Consider the following 20,510-nt stretch of genomic DNA (forward strand, 5'->3'; position numbering starts at 1 on the left):
TATCTATCTTTAAATATCTAGGTATTTTTGTTAACCTATTATTATCTATGAAGTGACCACCAGAATAGACATGCTATAGGGTTCATTTGGTTTACTTTCCATGTCACAGTGTTGTCAGTGTGTTTCAGAGATATGACCCACAATTCTTTTTCTATTTTTTTTTCTCCACGGGTCCAGGAAATGAGACGGTGTATTTTTGGATGCACAGACACTGTTGGTGATGAGAGCAGCGTCTTGACCCATTTAATAGTTCTCCTGAGAGCCCTCAGCTGTCTGGAATGAGTCCGTTTTGTGTGACAGAATGACTGCCGGTGCCCCAGGAGGCATTCTGACGCTTCCTATTGTGATTTTAACCCATTTAGGCCTGATGTCGAAATTTAAAAAATGTCTTCTAAATCCTGACAATTTTCTGAAAAAACCTATGTTTCTATGTCAGTCGTTCTCAAACATTTTCATGTTGAGGACCCCCAAAAATATATGTAATTGGCCACCAACCCCCATCTTAAAATATGTTGTTTCAGGGAGCCCCCAGAAGCAAAGATTTGAGTTAAAAACTCAAATATATATATATTTGCGCCACACGATTTTTCAAAAATAGCAGACCTACAAGTTCTATGAGCTTGTAGATCTGCTATTTTTCAATAGCTAAAGTATAACATAATGCTTAAAACACCAAAAGGGGTTCCCGCCCAAAATGGGTTAACATGTTAGGCCAGTCAGTGGTTCTCAACCAGTGGTCTGGGTTCCACCAAGTGGTCCTTGAGGAGGTTCCAGGTGGTCCCCAGCTAAATGATGGAGAGTTGGTAACCAAATGGACCCTTATGGGTCTGTATAACTCTGACACTACGTTTTAACACATCTTATGTCCAAGACGTCTGTGGACGTCTTTTTAATACGTGGTGCCAAAGTTTGTGTTATTGCCATTGAGAATGCATTGGGTGTTTAAGTTAAATAACTCAGAAACTATAAAACATTTCAAAGTAAAAAGTTCCAGCATGTGTCTCCACAGTCAGCTGAATTAAAAAAAGTAATGGATTTTCTAGGTGAAAGTGATTTTCACCCACTTTTGCATGGGCACACAAAGTGTTAACAGCGGGCGACAGGCCGACAGCCAGACACATTTTCCGGAAGTGCATTATTTGTCAATGGGACCCGGCAACTACTGGCTATAGAGGCGATAGCAGGCGAACAGGCGATGGTCGAAAAGTGGGCGGAGGAACGTCGGCCGAAAAGATAAAAATAATTCATCTTTTGGGCGACGTCGCCCGGCAATAGTGGCCGATTGGGCGATAGCCAATAACATTCAAGCGACGCTCGCCGTTGGTCTCTCAGGTCTCCCGCTGTAAAAACGTACTGTGAGAGTGACCCGTTAGGGTCGCTTTGGTTCCATTTTGTACACTCTCAGAATTCAATTAACATTGATTTTACAATATGCATTGGGGTCCCAGAGGTAGAAATGCCATTAAATGGGGGGTCCGTAGACTAATACATATCAAACTGGGGGTCCTTGAAATTAAACGGGTTGAGAATCACGGCTAGAGCCGTAAAAACCTCCTCTCATGGGGGTTCCTGGCATATATTTTCAAATGGGGGTCCGTGGGCTAATTAGTGTCAATTTGCAGCCATCGCCAATGAGCGTATATACATTTAAGCATGCTTTGTGTTTCGGTGACATAACTGCAGCTGTATTCCGTTTTCTTCCCTCGTAAATATGAAACAACCGTAACTAACAATCAACTGTTTCGTCACTCTCGCCCTCCTCAGGTTGAATGTGATCTTCGCTAAATTCGACGAAGTCCAAAGATCAGGGAACATGGTCCTGTCTCCTGTCTCAGGTCAGTTGGAACCCTGGCCCCTCGCAGGCCTCGCTCGGCTCTCATCGTCTTGTCTGTCTGTCTGTCTGTCTGTCTGTCTGTCTGTCTGTCTGTCAGGCACCGCGGTGTTGTTTTTGGCAGCACATTTCTATTTTAGTTTTAGTCATAGTCTTTGGAATGAGCCTTCATTTAGTTTTTGTCACCTGGAATGTTTTTAGTGTTAGTCTGGTTTTAGTCGACTAAATGTCATGGGATTTTAGTCGACTAAATCTACAGTTGATTTAGTCGACTAAAATGTATTTTGGGGCACTTTGATGCGGTCATAATGACTGATTTTACTGCTGGAAATAGATCTACAAGCACACGTTGTGAGCATAATTGTCAGTATATTTAGGTTTAGTCATCGTAGCTTAGTTTATATTTGGTTTCCATTTAGTTCTCGTGAGTGAAAAAAGGTAGTCAACGGACATTTTTCCTCTTAGTTTTAGTCAACGAAATCAACACTGTTCGGCTCTCATCGTCTGTCTGTCTGTCTGTCTGTCTGTCTGCCTGTCTGTCAGGCACCAGGCCAGTTATGATCTCATGCAGTCCCCATTGTATAGGGTGCGTTTGATGAATACCTCCCAACAAACGCGCGCGTATCCCCTGTTACACGTCTTGGGTTTTCCACCGGTCACAACAGCGGCAGAGGGGCGTGTTGGACGTCTTTCACTCAGGGAACGCAACCCGACCCCGCGTCTTTGTTGTGCTCCCCCGGCCTTGGTAGGGCGATGAGCTTTCATCCCCTTCTCGCATCGCTGGCAGGAAAAATGACCCCGCATCACAACTGTGTCAGGGGGGGAGCGTTGAAAGGAGGCCGAACACAAGTGCACAACGGGTCCCGGCGTTCCCCAATGGACAGTAATTCATTAACCCATTTTGACCTGAGATCAGATTCTAAAAATGTCTTCTACATCCTGACACTTTTCTGAAAAAGCTATGTTTCTATGTCAGTGGTTCTTCGATTTTTCAAAAATAGCAGACCTACAAGCTCGTAGCGCGCCACTCGGTGGCGCGCTATGAGCTTGGAGATCTGCTATTTTTCAATAGCTAAAGCATAACATAATGCTAACACCAAAAGGGGTTCCCGCCCAGAATGGGTTAAGTATTGTTAAACACTTTCAACCGTTCCCCAAATGTACAGTATTTCATACAGTAGGCTATATTGTCAAACACTTTCCACCTGGCGTCACTTTCAAAATGTTCAGTTTTGAAAGTGACATGCTCATTGCACATGAGCATGTCAAAACACCTGTTTTGATCAAGGGGCCAGTGAGGCGCTCCAACGTTGAAGCTCTGGGCCCTGGTGGTAAGAGGAAGGACTGCAGGCGGACCCGTGCACGGACACGTAGGACCATCACTCCCTACGTCACCCCGGACCTCAAATTTGAGGTCCGGAGGAGGTACTTCCGGCAGTCTTCCGGGTGCTTCAAAACGCCACTGAGCAACTTCATCGAAATGAATAGCTTGGGGGCGGGGCTAGTGCTCCAGTTCGGTCTCTATCCTTTATATACTATATGGTTTTGATGCTTGTAGATTTGCCATTTTGTGCGACGGTGCCGCGAAAAAAAGACTAAAAGGCAACGCGCGTGCGTGAAGACAAAAAGCACAAACCGTCAGACAGACAGTCAGGGTCTTGCCGCTGCGGCGTTCAGTTTTCCCCAGAATGTGGTGTGAATGAATGAGTTGAGATTCAAACACAGGTTTTTTTGGGGGGAATTCTGTTGAACCATCATGACATGACCCCCCCAATGTATCATCATGCAATCCCCTTAGGGTTGCAATAGTCTATCGAAAGTAATCAATTTCATCAATTATTGTTAAAAATATATATATTTTGGGGTGCAAAAATAGACATTTAAAAAAAGTCTATGTCTATGTATGGGGGGCTTTTGGGGGCGGCTTAAGTCCCCCAAAAAGAATGCTTACCGAAAAGTCTGTGTAATGAAGGAAAAAACAGGGCAACCATCTCTAAGGCATGCGTCTAGTCTCCATATAATCCCTTTGGGTGGTGGGTGAAGATCCATTGCGAGTCACAGGTGCGGAGAACACATGCCAGCACATCAGTGATATGTTGTTACCATGCATTCTGAAGGTTATTACACACACAGAGTAATATATATACAGTAGGACAGTAGATCTATGACATCGCTAGTAGATTATGGAAACTATGATAAGAACAGAATGAGCAGGAACACGCTTGCATCTCATCTCATATTGTACGTTACAGTCAGTCCCTCTGATGCAGTTGTAGACAATCACCATGTCATGGTTATCAATATGCTTATGCAGCTATGTGTCGTCTGAGGCCGGAAACTAGGGATATCCCGATTTTTTTCGCTTCCAATCCGATCCCGATACCTCATTTCTGTGTTAGCCGATACCGATACCGAATACCGATACCAGTGTTGTGATCTCATGTTGTGTTTATAGCTATCTAGCTAATTATCTCGTGTTGTGTTTATAGCAGACTCTTCACTCAAATGTGCACTTGCAGTTTGGGCAACTCAAAAGCAAACTCCACATGTCCCAACATTTTATTTACCTGCCATAGTGTCAACCCCTTACCCCTGTGTCGGATCTGTGGTTAGACTGGCATATTCACCGATACAGATATGACCCGATATGACAAGGGCCGATCCGGTACTTGTCCCGATACCGAGACAGTATCGGGATCATCTCTACCGGAAACCATAAGAGTCTGGACCTCCGGTATGAACCATGCTAAAACGTTAACCGCGGTCAGTCGGTGGGTGGGTCGGCGTGCAGCGCGGAGGCGTGCAGAAACCCAGGCTGGGTGACACAGGATAGGCCTGTGAGTGTGAGTGCTCTCTCTCTCTCTCTCTCTCTCTCACCCTATTGTTCACTTTCTCTCCACCGAATCCCCAACCCTGAGCACCGGGTCCTAATCTCTGCCGCGCTCACAAGGCTCAGCTTTCATCCCCCCCAGCCCCCCCCCCCCCCCCCACACACACACACACACACCACCACCACCATTAAAAACAGAAAGGAGACGCTTGGACACTTGTGCTTTCTTTTGGACGACAACCTTAATATGTTGTAATTCTGTGCACCATGCAGTCCGAGGACTCGAGGTGCAACAATGAGCCGTTTCTTTTCTTTCTATCCCTGCGAAATGGAATGATTTGATTGGTAGAGTATAGACCCTGTTCCACCTCCCGGCAACAACATGGGGTTTAACTCTGGGGCCAATAGCTTTGTTTGTCTACCAGGGGTGTTAAACATTTAAGCTCCTCTGTGCTCTATTAGTGTTCCTGACCGTGTGTGTGTGTGTGCGTGTGCGTGTGCGTGTGCGCGTCGAGACCTCTTCTAAAGGTCTGCATACATACAGAATGAGAGAGAGAGAAGGTTAAGAGAAGGAAGGAGAGCGATATATGGGGAGAAGAGGAAAAAGGAGAAATTGAGAGAGATGAGGGGGAGAGAGAGAGGTGGTAAAAAGACCTGGAAAAAGTTGAGAGTAAAAAAATGGTAAAAAAAATCAACATCAAGTCCACTCTTTGAGAGCGAGAGAGAGAGAGAGAGAGGGAGAGAGAGATAGATAGCTATAGAGAATATGAGAGAGAGAGAGAGAGAGAGAGAGAGAGAGAGAGAGCTAGCTAGCTAGAGAGAATGAGAGAGAAATAGAAAGAAAAAGAAAGTCAAACGCACACTGTCTGACAGCACAGCAGCTCCACAGAGGAAATCCTCCAGGGCCATTAGTCCCAAAACAACCGGGGGTGGTGCTTTTATTTTGAAGGAGGAAAGGGGGTGTGGCAGCAGCTGTCGGGCCGTGCAGTCACAAGACCAGGTTGTAGAGGAGAGGAGAGAGGGGAGGGGAGAGGGGAGGGGAGGGGAGGGGGGAGAGGGGATGGGAGCGGAGCGGAGCGGAGGGGAGAGGAGATAGGGGGAGAGGTGCAGGGACATTGCAGTCAGTGGCAACGCACCACGGGACGACTACATTTCCTCTCAGCTGGAGCTGTCAGCTGTTTGTGTGTGAGTGTGTGTGTGTGTGTGTGTGTGTGTGTGTGTGTGTGTGTGTGTGTGTGTGTGTGTGTGTGTGTGTGTGTGTGTGTGTGTGTGTGTGCATGCGCATGCGTGCGCCGTGCGGGTGTCGTGTGATGTGAGGAGGCTTGTCGAGCAGCTCCGTTGCAGCCATGACCACAGGAGAAGGTACTGTCTGTGACTCTGTGTCTGTCTGCCTCGCTTTGGGCTTTCTTTTAGCTCATTAACCATTAATGCAGCTTGTTGTCAGGTCCTTTAAGACTGCTGGTCAGCTGAGAGCTGACCCTCTCTGACTGCAGGTGAACGCATCGACGCACACGCACATTATCTCCGTTCGGTTCCTGCGAGTGTCGCCTCATTCCAGGCAGCGCTGTTCTGGAACCGGTGGCGCATGTTTGTTTATTTATCGTTGCCGTTGATAAGAGCATAACTAGTGGCTACTATTATAACACGTTGTTGTGTGTTGTTGTTATTGAAAGGAGAAAAGGCACTATACATGAAGTTGAGCTCGGATCCTGCAGGTATGCATCGATTTTCTTACTACTTCGCTCGCTGCGCGCACATTTTGGTCATTCTATGGACGTCTCTTCTAGTAATGTATGCGTGCAAGGCAATGCATTTCACCCTCTCTCTCTCTCGACTGACTTGGTAGATGTTGTACATTTTTCTGATTCAAAGGAGAGTTGTTCTTGTAAATGGACAAGAAGGTATTTGCCCATATATGCTAAACGTTGTCACAAATCCTCTTTTATTCATGGGCAGCGCACATTAACGTGAAGGCGAGGTGAGCCTCATACAGGTGGAAGAATATCACTTATACAATCTGTGTGGTTTTTTTGTGTTAGTAGCTGTCCCGTTACAGTAATTAACTCAGACCTTTTTGACTAATTGAGTATAATTGCGTTGAGGTGAACCTCAGGCTTCTTGTCTTAAGATATCAGCGGTTGTTGCCGCAGGTAAAGCATATCAGGTCATGGTAGTTAATATTTGATACAGCTGTAGGGCCTTTGCGTCACCACTTACTTGGGCATTCCACAGATCGTGTTTTTCTCTTTTTTTCTTTCTCCTCCTTTCTGTTTGTTGTTGAGTCAGAATCAGAAGTCTTTATTTCCCTGACATGTAAACATGTTAGGAATTTGGTTTTGGTGGGACAGTACAGTTATACAACATTATGACAGGTGTAGAACAGGACAAGACAGTGCAAGAACTAGAAGAAGTGCCCCTCGGGGGGCACAGGTCTCCACCAGGATAATAGCGTCTGTGATGTTGCTGTGATATTGATTGCCTTTGGCCAGAGCTAATTACACCGGAATTAGGCTACCATGTTGCACTGAATGCGACTGACGGTCTGCCGTCAATGTCTAAATCAAACTGAATTATTTAGCAGAATTAGCACCTTAACTTATGTGCCAGGAAAACAAGACTATGGGTGCTTAGTATTTGTACACATTATCCGTATGCCATTTAAAGCAGGACTGAAATAAGACGGTATTAAAACGTGAAGCGACATCGTGTGCACGCCGTAGATCTAGTTTATTGGCACATCCACGGCTGGTGGCCGTGCCGATAAATTACATTCACGGTGTGTGTGTGTGTGTGTGTGTGTAGAGTAGACCTGCTTAGCTTTCATGTTTTATTTATTAAAGAATAAACAAAATGCCTGCCATGCAACAACACTGCATATTTCTGCTTAGATTAAAGAGAAACATAGCATCCGTCCGACCGTGCAGAAATTCTTCACGATAGTAAAAATAAATAAATACAGTATACTGAGAGGTCTTTGTCCGAGGCCACTGCAAGGCCTCCAGTTTTATAGTACACTGGGCAATATTGGGGTCTTTGTGGTGCTAATAGGGGAGAATGTGCTGTGTTTTCTGGCCAGTTAAGTCCCCCTGTGTACCCAAAGGCAGTGGTTCCCAAGCTTTCTCATGTCAAGGACCCCAAAAATGACACTAATTAGCCCCGCGGACCCCCATTTGAAAAGATATGCCAGGGACCCCCATACGAGAAGATTTGTACGGCTCTAGCAGTGATACACAAACCGTTTTATTTCAAGGACCCCCAGTTTTACATGCATTAGTCTACGCCGGACCCCCATTTGATGGCATTTCTATCTCTGGGACCCTCAATTTATATTGTAAAATCAATGTTAATTAACTCTCAGAGTTACAGACCCATAAGGGTCCATTTGGTTGAATTGGTTCCAAACTATCATTTAGCTGGGGGACCCCCTGGAACTCCCTTGGGAACCACTGCCCGATGGCACTGGGAAGGACATAGAAATGGCATGGAGTATCCAGGATATACAGTATCATGCAGGCGTGCCTTCCTTCCGTCCCTAAGGCCAGTGGTTCTCAATCATTTTCATGTCAAAGGATTGATGTGTGTTTGGCAGCGGACGCCCATTAACCCATTCAGGCCTGACGTCGAAATTAAAAAAAAAAGTTTTCTAAATCATGACAATTTTCGGAAAGATTTGAGGCACATTTTAACGATTTTTCAAAAATAGCAGACCTACAAGTTCATAGCGCGCCACTCGGTGGCGCGCTATGAGCTTGTAGATCTGCTATTTTTCAATAGCTAAATTATAACAATGTTTAAAACACCAAAACGGGTTCCCGCCCCAAAATGGGTTAATGGTTAATGTGGTTAAACGCTAACGTGACATGGATGCGTTCCAGGTCTCAATGGATTAGACAAGACTTATGTGTCAGACAGGTACCTCCACGAGAGATGATTTGTCAAAATCTTGAAAATGCGTTTCACCGTGAGCTTGCAGACAGCCCATTTTGGAATAGCCGTAAAATAGAATAGGGGTTAAGTGTTTAAATTAAACTGTTCCTCGTCATGAAGTGTGGGTCATGACCGAAAGAATAAGGTCGTGAATACAAGCGGCTGAAATGAGTTGTCTTCATCGGTCGGGTGGCTGGCATCTCCCTTAGAGATAGGGTGAGAAGTTCAGTCACGTGAGAGAGACTCGGAGTAGAGTCACTGCTTCTTCGCGTGGAAAGGAGCCAGCTTAGGTTGTTCAGGCATCTGGTTTTAGGATGCCTCTCGGGAGTCTCCCTAGGTAGGTCTTCGAGGCACGTCCCACTGGGAGGAGACCCCGGGGCAGACCAAGGATCACGTCCCACTGGGAGGAGACCCCGGGGCAGACCAAGGATCACGTCCCACTGGGAGGAGACCCCGAGGCAGACCAAGGATCACACCCCACTGGGAGGAGACCCCGGGGCAGACCAAGGATCACGTCCCACTGGGAGGAGACCCCGGGGCAGACCAAGGACCACGTCCCACTGGGAGGAGACACCGGGGAAGACCAAGGACCACGTCCCACTGGGAGGAGACCCCGGGGCAGACCAAGGATCACGTCCCACTGGGAGGAGACCCCGGGGTAGACCAAGGATCACGTCCCACTGGGAGGAGACCCCGGGGCAGACCAAGGACCACGTCCCACTGGGAGGAGACCCCTGGGCAGACCAAGGACCACGTCACACTGGGAGGAGACCCCTGGGCAGACCAAGGATCACATCCCACTGGGAGGAGACCATGGCACAGTTGGAGGAAACACATCGACTCACTGGCCTTGGAGCGCCTCGGGATCCCCCATGAGGAAGTTAAGTTACCAATGTTGCTCTGGAGAGGAATGTCTGGAGCTCTCTGGTGGAGCTGTTGCCCCTGCGACCCGACTACGGATAAGCGGTTGAAGATGGATGGATGGATTTTCTGGACAGTATAAAGACTGAGAGATGTGTCGGGGTCGCTGACGTAACGTTGTGGTTTTCCAAACATTTAGAAAAGTACACCGTGGTGATAAGCTATCACCTCAAACTGGACAGTGAATATAAGGCCTTCAGGCTGTGTGTATTAGTGCTGTGCTACATGACGACATCAGCCTCATCCATTGTCTCATATACATTGATTAATATTAATTAAATCAACTCAACGAGGCCGTGTTGTGTTTGCTGTGCTGCCTCATTCCGACAGCCTTGACTCGTCTCGTGATTATTGATCAAACGTCATCTGACCGACCAACGATCCGTGAAGAATGCAATGCCGTAATAAAGTGATTGCGCTCACTATAGCACTAGAACAGGGCTTATCAGACTCAGGCATGTTGTGGATGGATGGATAGATACTGGGTCACTGGGCTGTTGCTGAGCTATGTGCACGCGCGTGCATTGATTAATTGACCACAGTGCGGGTCATTGTTCGGTATTGATTGGGCGTAAATGACTGGAGGTGGCTGTCATCATGCCGATGCATGCTTGCACGTCACGCACAGATAGAGCGAGAGACGTCTTTTTTTTTAAATTAAATTCTTATCTCACGATTTTGCAACCCATTTTTTTCACCCGCTACGCTTCCTCTGCCAAACTGGGGAGGGCAGCGGACTGACCTCATGCTTCCTTCTATGCATGAGGAGTCCAAGTTGCTTCTTTTCACCTGACAGGGGGGGGGGTTCCCCCGGCCGGATGTAGCGCATGGAAGGAACGTGTTATTCCTCTCCATCAGGTGCCCCGGCTGACCAGGGGGAGGTAGTTAAAAGAGACCTGGATTACTGCATGTTTTTTGTGAGGCTACCTACCCTAGGGGACACGGGGAGAACATGCAAATTCCACACAGAGTCAGACAGACGTCTTAACCTGGATAATTATGTCACATTGTACTTTTCTGTCATACTTTAATGTCGGTCAACAAAGTGGTTAAACTAGCTCATATTTGTAATCTGTGTGTTTTCCCAACTGAGATTCTTTTTTTTTCTTTTTTATGTCATATGAAAGCAGGGAATCATAGGTTCAAATTGACATATTGGTTGGTCAGTTTGGCCCACCAGTTGTGGAGATATGGCTTATAGAGTAATGTCTTGCAGAGAAACAGCGAGTTGAGAAAACAGGCTTGAAAAGGTTCACTTCTGTGGACTCTAACATTAGAGTTAGCTAGCTACATGTTTAAGCATTTATTTTATATTTACATGTTGATTTCAGCTCTGACATTTATTTCAGACATGCTCTAGTTCTAGTATGTGAAGAGTCTGCCTGTGCTATTAACTCATTTTGGATTAAAACAAATAATCTGTTTTTCTCCATTAAATGGGGGTCCGACGGTCCGTAGACTAATGCATGTCAAACTGGGCGTCCTTGAAATTAAACAGCTGAGTAAAATGAACTGCGTAAAAATCTTCTCTTATGGCGGGTCCCTGGCATAACCTTTCAAATGGGGGTCCGTGGGATAATTATAGTGTCAATTTGGGGGTCCTTGACATGAAATGGTTTGGGAACCGCTGTTTTTTGTTAATGTTAAAGGACCACTTCACCACTTTTCAACATCTCTTCATATAATTGGTCCTCACTAATGTTCATGATAAAACACCACCATTTTTTTCCTACTCTCTGTGTCTCATAGGAGGGCTTTGGGAAGGACACCCGTCCACCAGTGACATCATCATTAGGCAGATTTTTTTTTAAAACAAGATTTGTTTTAAAATATATTTAGATTTTTGTTATCGTGAGAACGATGGCTTCAACTTTTGCATTGCAACTTTTCAGGAAAAGAAAGCCTGCCGTTTCTATTAGCTTGGATTCACCATCGATGATGTCACTGGTGGACGGGTTTCTGAACTGCCCACAGCCTTCCTATGAGACACAGACTGAGTAGGAAAAAATGGTGGTATTTTATCAAGAACATTAGTTAGGACCAATTATAGGAGGAGAAGTTGAAAAGTGGTGAAGTGGTCCTTTAAAACCTACTGTTAAACCTAGACCCACTTTTAATCATCCAGTTCTGGCACCAAGATGCAGAATGCAGACCAAGTATTTCAGCCCTTAACTTTACCAGCACCGCCTTTAACTTGACCCGAGGTCCTCTTGCCAGAAGTGTAGCGGCTGTAGCCTAGCTAGCTGGCTCTGAATAAATAAGCTGCCTTGGGTCTAGGATGACGCACACAGCCACCGGGAGGGCCCGTGGTGTGGTGGTGAGGGATGACAAGGAGCTGCCCTGCTGGGCCAGGTTGCACCACCTCCTCCTGAATAATGGACACACACCGTGCAGGAATGGAAAGTACTGAGAGCTGCCGCCGGAGAGCTTTTCACTCTGCGTTGCTGCGGTCTGGGGCTTTTTCTGGCCAGCGGCTGACCTATACACAAACTCGGGTCCATTGTGTTCGTTCAGACAGACAGACAGACAGACAGACAGACAGACAGACAGACAGACAAGCTGCAAGCGAACTGGAACTGGAATTGATCTTAATCGTTTCAGTCTGTGTTGTTGCCGTTAACTACTGTGCCATTAGGTGGCAGCAACTATACACTTTGTCTTGTGATGAAAAAATACCTGATCTGCAAGCTCACAACGTGTTGTGAGTGAGTGGTGTTTTTGCCATTTTTGTCATTTGGAAAGATTTCCTCTACGATGCTATAATATTAGCCCAAAATAGGGAGTCCAGGTTGAAAATGCTTAATCGTGATTATGAGGACATAATAGTTTGCCGGGAAAACACTTAATCCATTTAATTGTGTATCACCTTTTGTGCCCATGCTTTTGAAATGGCAGCCAATGCATAATAATAATACACATTGTCTGGTATGAATTATCTCTCTGTCCCAGTGGTTTCCCCCCCCCCCCATGCGGAACTCGTTTCTCTATTAAATCTGTGTAGGAAAGAAAGCCTCCTGAACAGCATTTTTCACTCCATTATACCAACAAAGAAACGCTCCAGTGAAACCATTTCTTACGGAGTATTTCCTCATGTATTGAGTCAGCAGCAGCTGTGGCTGTATTTACTGAAACCGAAGACGTTCTCCTACATTGGATCATCTGGTGGCGTGAATGGATGAATGAATGGATGTGTGTGTATGTGGCGAGGAGGCGGAGGAAAGCGTGAATGGAGGCTTGAGCTATGTGAGAACCACCTCCTCCTCCTCCTCCTCCTTCTCCTCCTCCTCCTCCTCCCAGATAACTGTTCTGAACCTTGATCAGGGACGTGCATAGATTGTTATTCGAGAGGCAGGGGCTGTAATCTCGTAAGAGGGCACTCTTGGACAAAAATAGCGAAAATAGCTGATCTACAAGCTCACAACGCGTCGCGCTGCAACACGTTGAGAGCTTGTAGATCAGCTATTTTCGGGGCGCAAACCTAGCACTCTTTATCTACTGGAGATGCGGTGTGTACGACATGGATTTAGAAACAAATTAGTTTCAACGCAAAATGCTGCGTTCAAGTTCAGGAGCATTCGGAGGGGGAAAAAAGCAATTCTCCTGAATGCTGCCTTCCGGTATACAGTATATGGCATGGAAAGGAGTGGCATTTGCATTTCTTTCACCATAGTAAATTTATGCTGCATTCATGGTCTGGAGTATGGGGCATTATTGGGGGCAATTATTGACATAGCTATCAATAATGGCTATGGGTTCAAACACTTGTTGTTTTATATGTTTAACCCAATTCCCGCCAGCATTAATTAATCCCTCGATAGCGTATTGCCAAGGTTTTATTGCGTGTAACAATTACTTTGAAGAGCCAAATATCCGTAACCGCAGGTTACAACTAGAAAAAGTGCCCTTCTGGGCACAGGTCTCCACCAGGAGGATAGGACTGTGTGAGATGTTTGGCAAAATGTTTAGGAGTAATATAAACATGTTTTTTTTTGCAACAGTTTTCTTCATTTTGTTGAGGAACACAAATCAACCTGTTGGTGGCGCTATAACAGGCCAATGTGAAAAGGGTGGGATATATTCCTCAGCCTAGTAAGAAAATGTGTGAAAGATTTCATGTAAATTGCATGCTGCGTTCATGATTTGAGGCTTTTGTTCAAAACGGGGCAATCTTGCAAACTGTGAAAGCCAATTATAGCCAATTAGGATGGAATATGAAATATCGGACAGATCCGACTTGAGCACATGACCATAGAGATAATGTGTAACGATTTGTGAGATTTTTGGACAGAATCTGGAGGAGTAATATCAAATCAATGTGTTTTACAAAAGTCGGCCTCCTGGTGGCGCTATAAAAGGCAGAAGCGGAAAATGCAGGTCAAAGGTTTGTCCTTGGCCTCTAGGGAGTGTGCATGCAACGTTTCACACAGATCGGTGCAGTTTTAGGTAAAAATGTGAAAAGCTGCCTCATGGTGGCGCTATAACAGGCCGTTGTGGAAAATGTGGGGCAGAGGTTCATCGTTGCCATCCAGGGAGTGTGTGTGCAAAGTTTGGCATCGACCAGGTTAACGGTGCCGGAGATTAGCTGGTAACGGACGGACGGAAGGAAGGATGGACGGACGGACGGACGGACACACACACACACACACACGGACGGAGTGCAAAACATACTCTCTCCCCCATGCCTTCGGCCTGGTGGAGACAATGACAACATGCTGTGTGTTCTGTCTTGGCCGGGATGTTGTTCTCTCGGTCGGTGGTGAAAAAATCCAGACCGCGAGTATCACAGCACCTGCTACAGGCCGTTGAAAAACCTTGTCTTCCCCAGAAACGGCGCAATGCATGTCGTTTCTGAGATAGAGGGCTTTGAATGCAGGCCATACAATGCAAGTGGATGCGCGCGCATCTTCAAAACGGCCGCGGTCACTGTCCCACTTGGAGTGTTGTGCTAACGAACGGTAGCTAACGATTCGATCGGATAAAAACATGGATTGAAGAATATAAACTTGCAGGCTAGGGTACTAATTTAACCCTACGGATGCTACGGTTCTGGCGGGCTTCGTGTTGTGTTGAGGTTGTATCCCCTCTCAAGTGATAAGCACTTGCTCGAAGGTTTTTATTTACCTGCCATGGGGCAGGTGGGCAACCCTTAGTGTCTGTCAATGCCTGCATGGGTTTTCCCTCACTCACTTAACACGCCCTTATGTTCACATTGCCTTCCCCCGGCGGTTCCGCTCCTACGCTGTACAGGCTCCCTGTAGGCTCGACAGTAGGACACACAATTCCCCTGTCGGTTTCTCTCTGACACTGACCACATTGAGTTTACTGGAGTGTTCCGGGCCAAGCTGTCGGAAGGAACCTTTGGTGTGCCTCTTTGGTGGGCCTCTTCCTCGGTGCTCTACCTCTACGTTAAGCCATTCAGGACGGGAACCCCTTTTGGTGTTGTAAGCATTATGTTACACTTTCGCTATTGAAAAATAGCAGATCTACAAGCTCAAGCACAAGCTTGTAGATCTGCTATTTTTTGAAAAATCGTGAAAATGTGTCTCAAATCTTTGAATATATATTCTTTCAGAGGGAACGTTTTTAACTCAAATCTTTGCTTCTGGGGGGGGGGGTCCCTGGAACAACATATTTTCAGAGGGGGTCGGCGGCCAAATACATATATTTTTGGGGAACATGTTTGAGAACGACTGACATAGAAACATAGGTTTTTCAGAAAACTGTCATGATTTAGAAGGCATTTGTAGAATCGTCGTCGGGTCTAAATGGGTTAAGCCGGATGTGACCCCACGAAACGACCACCGTTAAAAAACATGTTTGGAAGCTCATCATCGCACATACTGTACCTGACATAATCTCATAAAATCCTACTTGTGTAGCAGGGGGAGCCTTTCATCCAGCAATGCAACGACCTCACCTCTTCCTGGTCATTTTGTGAATTAGCAGCAGAGAGATCTCCTGTCAGAGTCTGTTAGGGTCCGGTAGGTTTCCACTCCGGGCTTCAGTCAGACAAACCCCAGCCCTGCAGAACTTGTGACCAGCTGGCTGGCATTCAAACACAGATCTCGGTTCAGCGGTTAAACGTGGTGGTCATATGGTTTTGCGGAAGGCAAACCATATGATATGGATTTAAAGTTTTATTGTGAGGCATACGTATCTCATTGCCATATAACGTATCTCATGTGGAAGGATCTTCAGAATAAACGGTTTCCGCTTTCCCTGAAGATGTAGTAGGCCCTGTTTTTATTGTTGATGAATCTCAATTTACTGTGATGAAGTAGGCTGTTTTATTGCAGCTATTTTGCATTGCGAGGAGTGCATTGGAAAGCTTTTTTTGAGTGGTGCAAAGTTGCAAACCACTCCAACAACCAGCTTTGTCTGTACCCGTGTATGTACCCGTGTACCTGTACGTGTGTGTACCTGTACGTGGGACCCAAATAAACGAGCATGGTTACTATGGTCACTGACATTACGTCAGACCACAGCTGATCAGGCTATATAAGACCTTGCACCACTCAGTTCACACAGGTGTGATTTTTCTTATATTAGTGGTGCCGGGTCCCGGGCAGGTGGGCCGATCCCCGGGCACGAGGCGGGCGGAAAGGTGGGTGGAGAGTGGTTAAAAGTGAGGATTTTTTCCGAGTGTCTGGGGCCCAACGGGTCTGGGGGCCGTGTCCCCTCTCCCCCCCTGCCGGTGCTTCCCCGGGGTACTCCCCGGGGACTTGCACCCCACGAGAGAGTCCTCGGCGGCGGGCCGGACGGACGCTTCCCCTTTTGAACCAAAGAGCACCTTCCAAAAACACGTGAGTCTTTGGCTGGTCAGCAGAATGCCACATGCAGGCCTCCTCTTTTATCGGTTGTCATGTTGGACTCCAGTGTTGTTTTTGGCAGCAAAATCGTCGTCGAGGGGATGAACTTGTAGAAACAGGAGATAAGCTGAGTCTGACCATATGAGCCACATGGCTCTGCAACCAGTGTTCCCAGTTAATAGTACCATGTATTAACTGTCTGATCAAATTAATCAAATATCTAAATACTGAATCGAGCAACTTAAAAACTGCCTGAGTAGATTTGAAAATGAGTTAAAAAGTATTTAACCCATTCAAATCAGGACAGGAACCCCTTTTGGTGTTTTAAGCATATGTTATACTTTAGCTGTTGAAAAATAGCATATCTACAAGCTCATAGTGCGGCACTGAGCTTGTAGATCTGCTATTTTTGAAAAAGTGAAAATGTGGCGCAAATCTTTGAATATATGTTCTTTCAGAGCGAACATTTTTAACTCAAATCTTTGCTTCTGGGGGGTACCTGGAACAACATATTCTCAGATGGGGGTCGGCGGCCAATTACATATATTTTTGATGGTCCTTGACATGAAAATGTTTGAGAACGACTGACATAGAAACATGGGTTTTTCAGAAAACTGTTGTCACTGTTTTGTTACCATGTAAGAAAAAACAATATGTGAGCAGCAGTGCCATCTAGTGGAGGAACAGGTCATCTGTCAATAGAACGGTTACTGTTCTTATACTCTTTAATGTAATTTAATAGATGACATTAAAGCAGCTCAGTGGCCTTGTGGTTAGAGCAGTGGTTCCAAAACTTTGTCATGTCAAGGACCCCCTAATTAGCGAGTGGATCCCCATTTGAAAAGATACTCCAGGGATTTCTATGGCTCTAGCAGTGATTCTCAACCCGTTTAATTTCAAGGACCCCCAGTTTGACATGTATTAATATACGGACCCCACATTGAATGGCATTTCTATCTCTGGGACCCACAATTTATATTGTAAAATAAATGTTAAGTTAACTCTGAGAGTGTACAAATGGACCCGCCAGGGTCCATTTGGTTCCATTTGTACCTCTCAGAGTTACACAGTGGCGTGCACAGATAGACACTAGGGGGTGCTAGAGCACCACCTGCCCTTGCCCTCTGGACAGTAATGTGCCCTTTTGAAAAAATAAATAACTATATATATATATATGTATATATTGGTACAGTGTACAGTATTGTGGACCATGGTGACATTGATCAATTCTTGATAAAGAAAAGCTTCTAATATATTATTTATGCCCCAAAATCTATAAATCTCACACTATTAAGGCAACCGGCCGGTTCCACACGCTGCACAAGGTGCCCTTTTTTCACTTGAGCACCTGCCCCTCTAAATGTCTGTGCACGCCACTGGAGTTACAGACCCATAAGGGTACATTTGGTTCCAAACTATCATTTAGCTGGGGACCCCCTGGAACTCCCTCAAGGACCCCTGGGGGTCCCCGGACCCCACTTTGGGAACCACTGGTCTAGACTAGGAGTGTACTGGACATCCCCAAGACAAGGAAACAAACATGTGGTGACGAGGCTTTCTCACTCTCTTTTTTTAAACCCATTTAGACCTGGGAACGATTCTACAAATGTCTTCTAAATCCTGACAGTTTTCTGAAAAACTGTTTCTATGTCAGTGGTTCTCAAACTATTTCATGTCAAAGGACGCCCAAAAATATATGTAATTGACTGCCGACCCCCATCTGAAAATAAGTTGTTACAGGGACCCCCCCAGAAGCAAAGATATGAGTTAAAAACGTTTGCTGTGAAAGAATATATATATTTAAAGATTTGCACACAAATAGCAGATCTACAAGCTCGTAGCGTGGCACTGTGCCGCACTATGAAAGTTTATAATAATGGTTAAAACACCAAAAGGGGTTCCCGCCCGGAATGGGTTAAAGATATGTTTATTTAGACAAACCTGCCATACAAGAGCGTGACGAGGCTTTCTCAGTTGCCGCCTCCTCCACATGGAACTCACCTCCACCTTTTCATTCCCAACTCTCCCTTTACCTTTAAAATTGTAACACTTTTGGTTTGCTTCGTTTTTTGAGGGGCGCTGCTAGCCCCATCTATATTCAGCTATTAGTGTAGATTGTCGTCTTACATAAACATTAAATTCCCATTTACAATTAATGGAGAATTTACATCATATGTGGACGAGCAAATCTGTATTTTTGTCATATACAAAGATTAAATTCCCATTGACAATTAATGGAGAATTTGTCATGTGTGTCTGAACAAATCGACATGTTATGTCATGATGATGTACAGTGATAAGAGCGCCCCTCACTTCACACGGGTGTGTTTTTCTCTTCTTTACTAGAGCAGTGCCCATTGGGCACTGACTGGCCTACTTGGAACGATGCGAGTTGGAAATGCATGCCCCACCCATTTATTATTACTTGCGCGAGCAGAGCACAAGTACTGTTTTCGGCTGCGTATGTCAGTGGTCCCCTCGGCCAATCAGGGATTGTGTATTTTTGGTGGTGTCACTCGGCCAATCAGAGCGCAAGTTGGCAGCTTGCTGCGTATGTCGGTGGCCACCTCGACCAATTGGATTGGTGGTGATGATGAAACTCACGTACAGTAGGCTTATATATTATTATATTATATTATATTATGATATATTTTTATGATATATTATATGAATCCAGGAATGGATTAGTACTTAAATTGGAGAACTACCAACAACAGAGCTCACAGCTGCATGTCCTGCTGTAGAAAAGAAAAAATGCAAATCATTAAAAGAAAAATCACACCCGGGTGAACTGGGTGACCGTAGCAACCATGCTCATTTTGTCTGCACAGACAGACTAACAAAGCCAGTTGTAGGAGTGGTTTACACCACTCAAAAAATACATATTAGCGAGTACTACATTTTTGGACACCACTGCAGCGGGTTATAACCTAAGCAAGCAGAACTATAGAGCTTTGAGCTATTTAATAGCACTATTAGGAGATCAACAGTCACCGTCTTTGTGATTGGTCAGACTCGTGGGACATTTGTGCCACTGAACCAATACTAAGCGATGGCTCACACTGTTCATACGGAGGAAGAGTTAAAAGACCGTGTGAGAAATGTTCTGCTGGACGCTGCATCTGAGTGGAGGAACAGAGAGGAACAGGCCAGCTGCAGTAGCAGTGGGGAACGAGGTGTACTGCTTTGGAGGATCCTGTGAGGGCAACAGGGATCAGATTGGTGTTAATGTCTTCAACACTGTGTCTTTGCGCTGGACGAAGTTACCTCCAGTGACAACTGAAGGAGATGAACCTCGCCTTGATGTTCCCACCGAGTGGGCTGGCCACACAGCTGTACTCATCGAAGATACCATCTACATCTGGGTAGGCAACACCTACGATACAAGAAGGGACCAGATTGATTATTTCACTTACTGCAACGGGCTTTATGCATTCGATGTGGACACCCACAGATGGTTCAAACCCAAGGTCTCAGGGACTGTTCCAGATGTGAGGAACCACTCAGCATGTGTCTTGGGGAAGGTCATGTTTATCTATGGTTTATCCACTTATTATCAGCAGGTCATGTACAAGTTGGACACCACCACAATGGTCTGGACTTTAATTAAGACCAGAGGAAATGGACCGTATACTTCATCAAAGAACGCTTCCACCATCATCGGAACGAAAATGTTTGTATGTATGTGTAAAGAGGTCTACCGTCAGTACTTCAACAAGGTCCATGTGTTTGACACAGAGACCAACCACTGGCTGAAAATACCTGTAAACAGTGCAGGTATGAATAGATCTGAGCACCGCTTCGGCCATTCCCCCTTTACCTACAACGGAGAGCTGTACATATTCAAAAGTGAAACACGGTATATGGCCAGTTATCTGTGGAAATTCAACCCAGAGACCTTCTCCTGGAAGAAGGTTGAGCTCAAGGGGAAAGGGCCGAGTTCAATAAGCACGATGTGCTGTTGCATGGTGGGTGATCGTTTCATTCTATTTAATAATGATGACCCTGTTCGTCTTTGACTTGAGTCCTAGTATCAAGACGCTATGCAAGCTAGCAGTTATTCAGTATCGTCTGGACCACTCTGACCTCCCACACAACATCAGGTGGGAACTGGCAGCCATGACTACCACAGCAACAACAATTAAGTGTGTTGTAATTGTGTACTTGAGAATTTGTTTTGAAAGTAATTTGG

The 20,510-nt window shown here is 45.6% G+C and overlaps 1 protein-coding gene across 3 annotated transcripts in view; it reads left to right on the forward strand.

Moving 5' to 3' along the window:
• LOC306917442 (CLIP-associating protein 1-B-like) overlaps positions 1-20,510 on the forward strand; it is a 106,182-nt gene that overhangs the window by 20,525 nt on the left and 65,147 nt on the right. For all 3 annotated transcript variants that reach the window (XM_079495666.1, XM_079495667.1, XM_079495668.1), the window contains exon 7: positions 1,765-1,835. In XM_079495666.1, the coding sequence (XP_079351792.1) occupies positions 1,765-1,835 (71 nt within the window). The remainder of the gene's footprint in view (positions 1-1,764; positions 1,836-20,510) is intronic.

Source organism: Electrona antarctica, assembly GCF_951216825.1.
Source record: "Electrona antarctica genome assembly, chromosome: 24".
Lineage (NCBI taxonomy): Eukaryota > Metazoa > Chordata > Actinopteri > Myctophiformes > Myctophidae > Electrona > Electrona antarctica.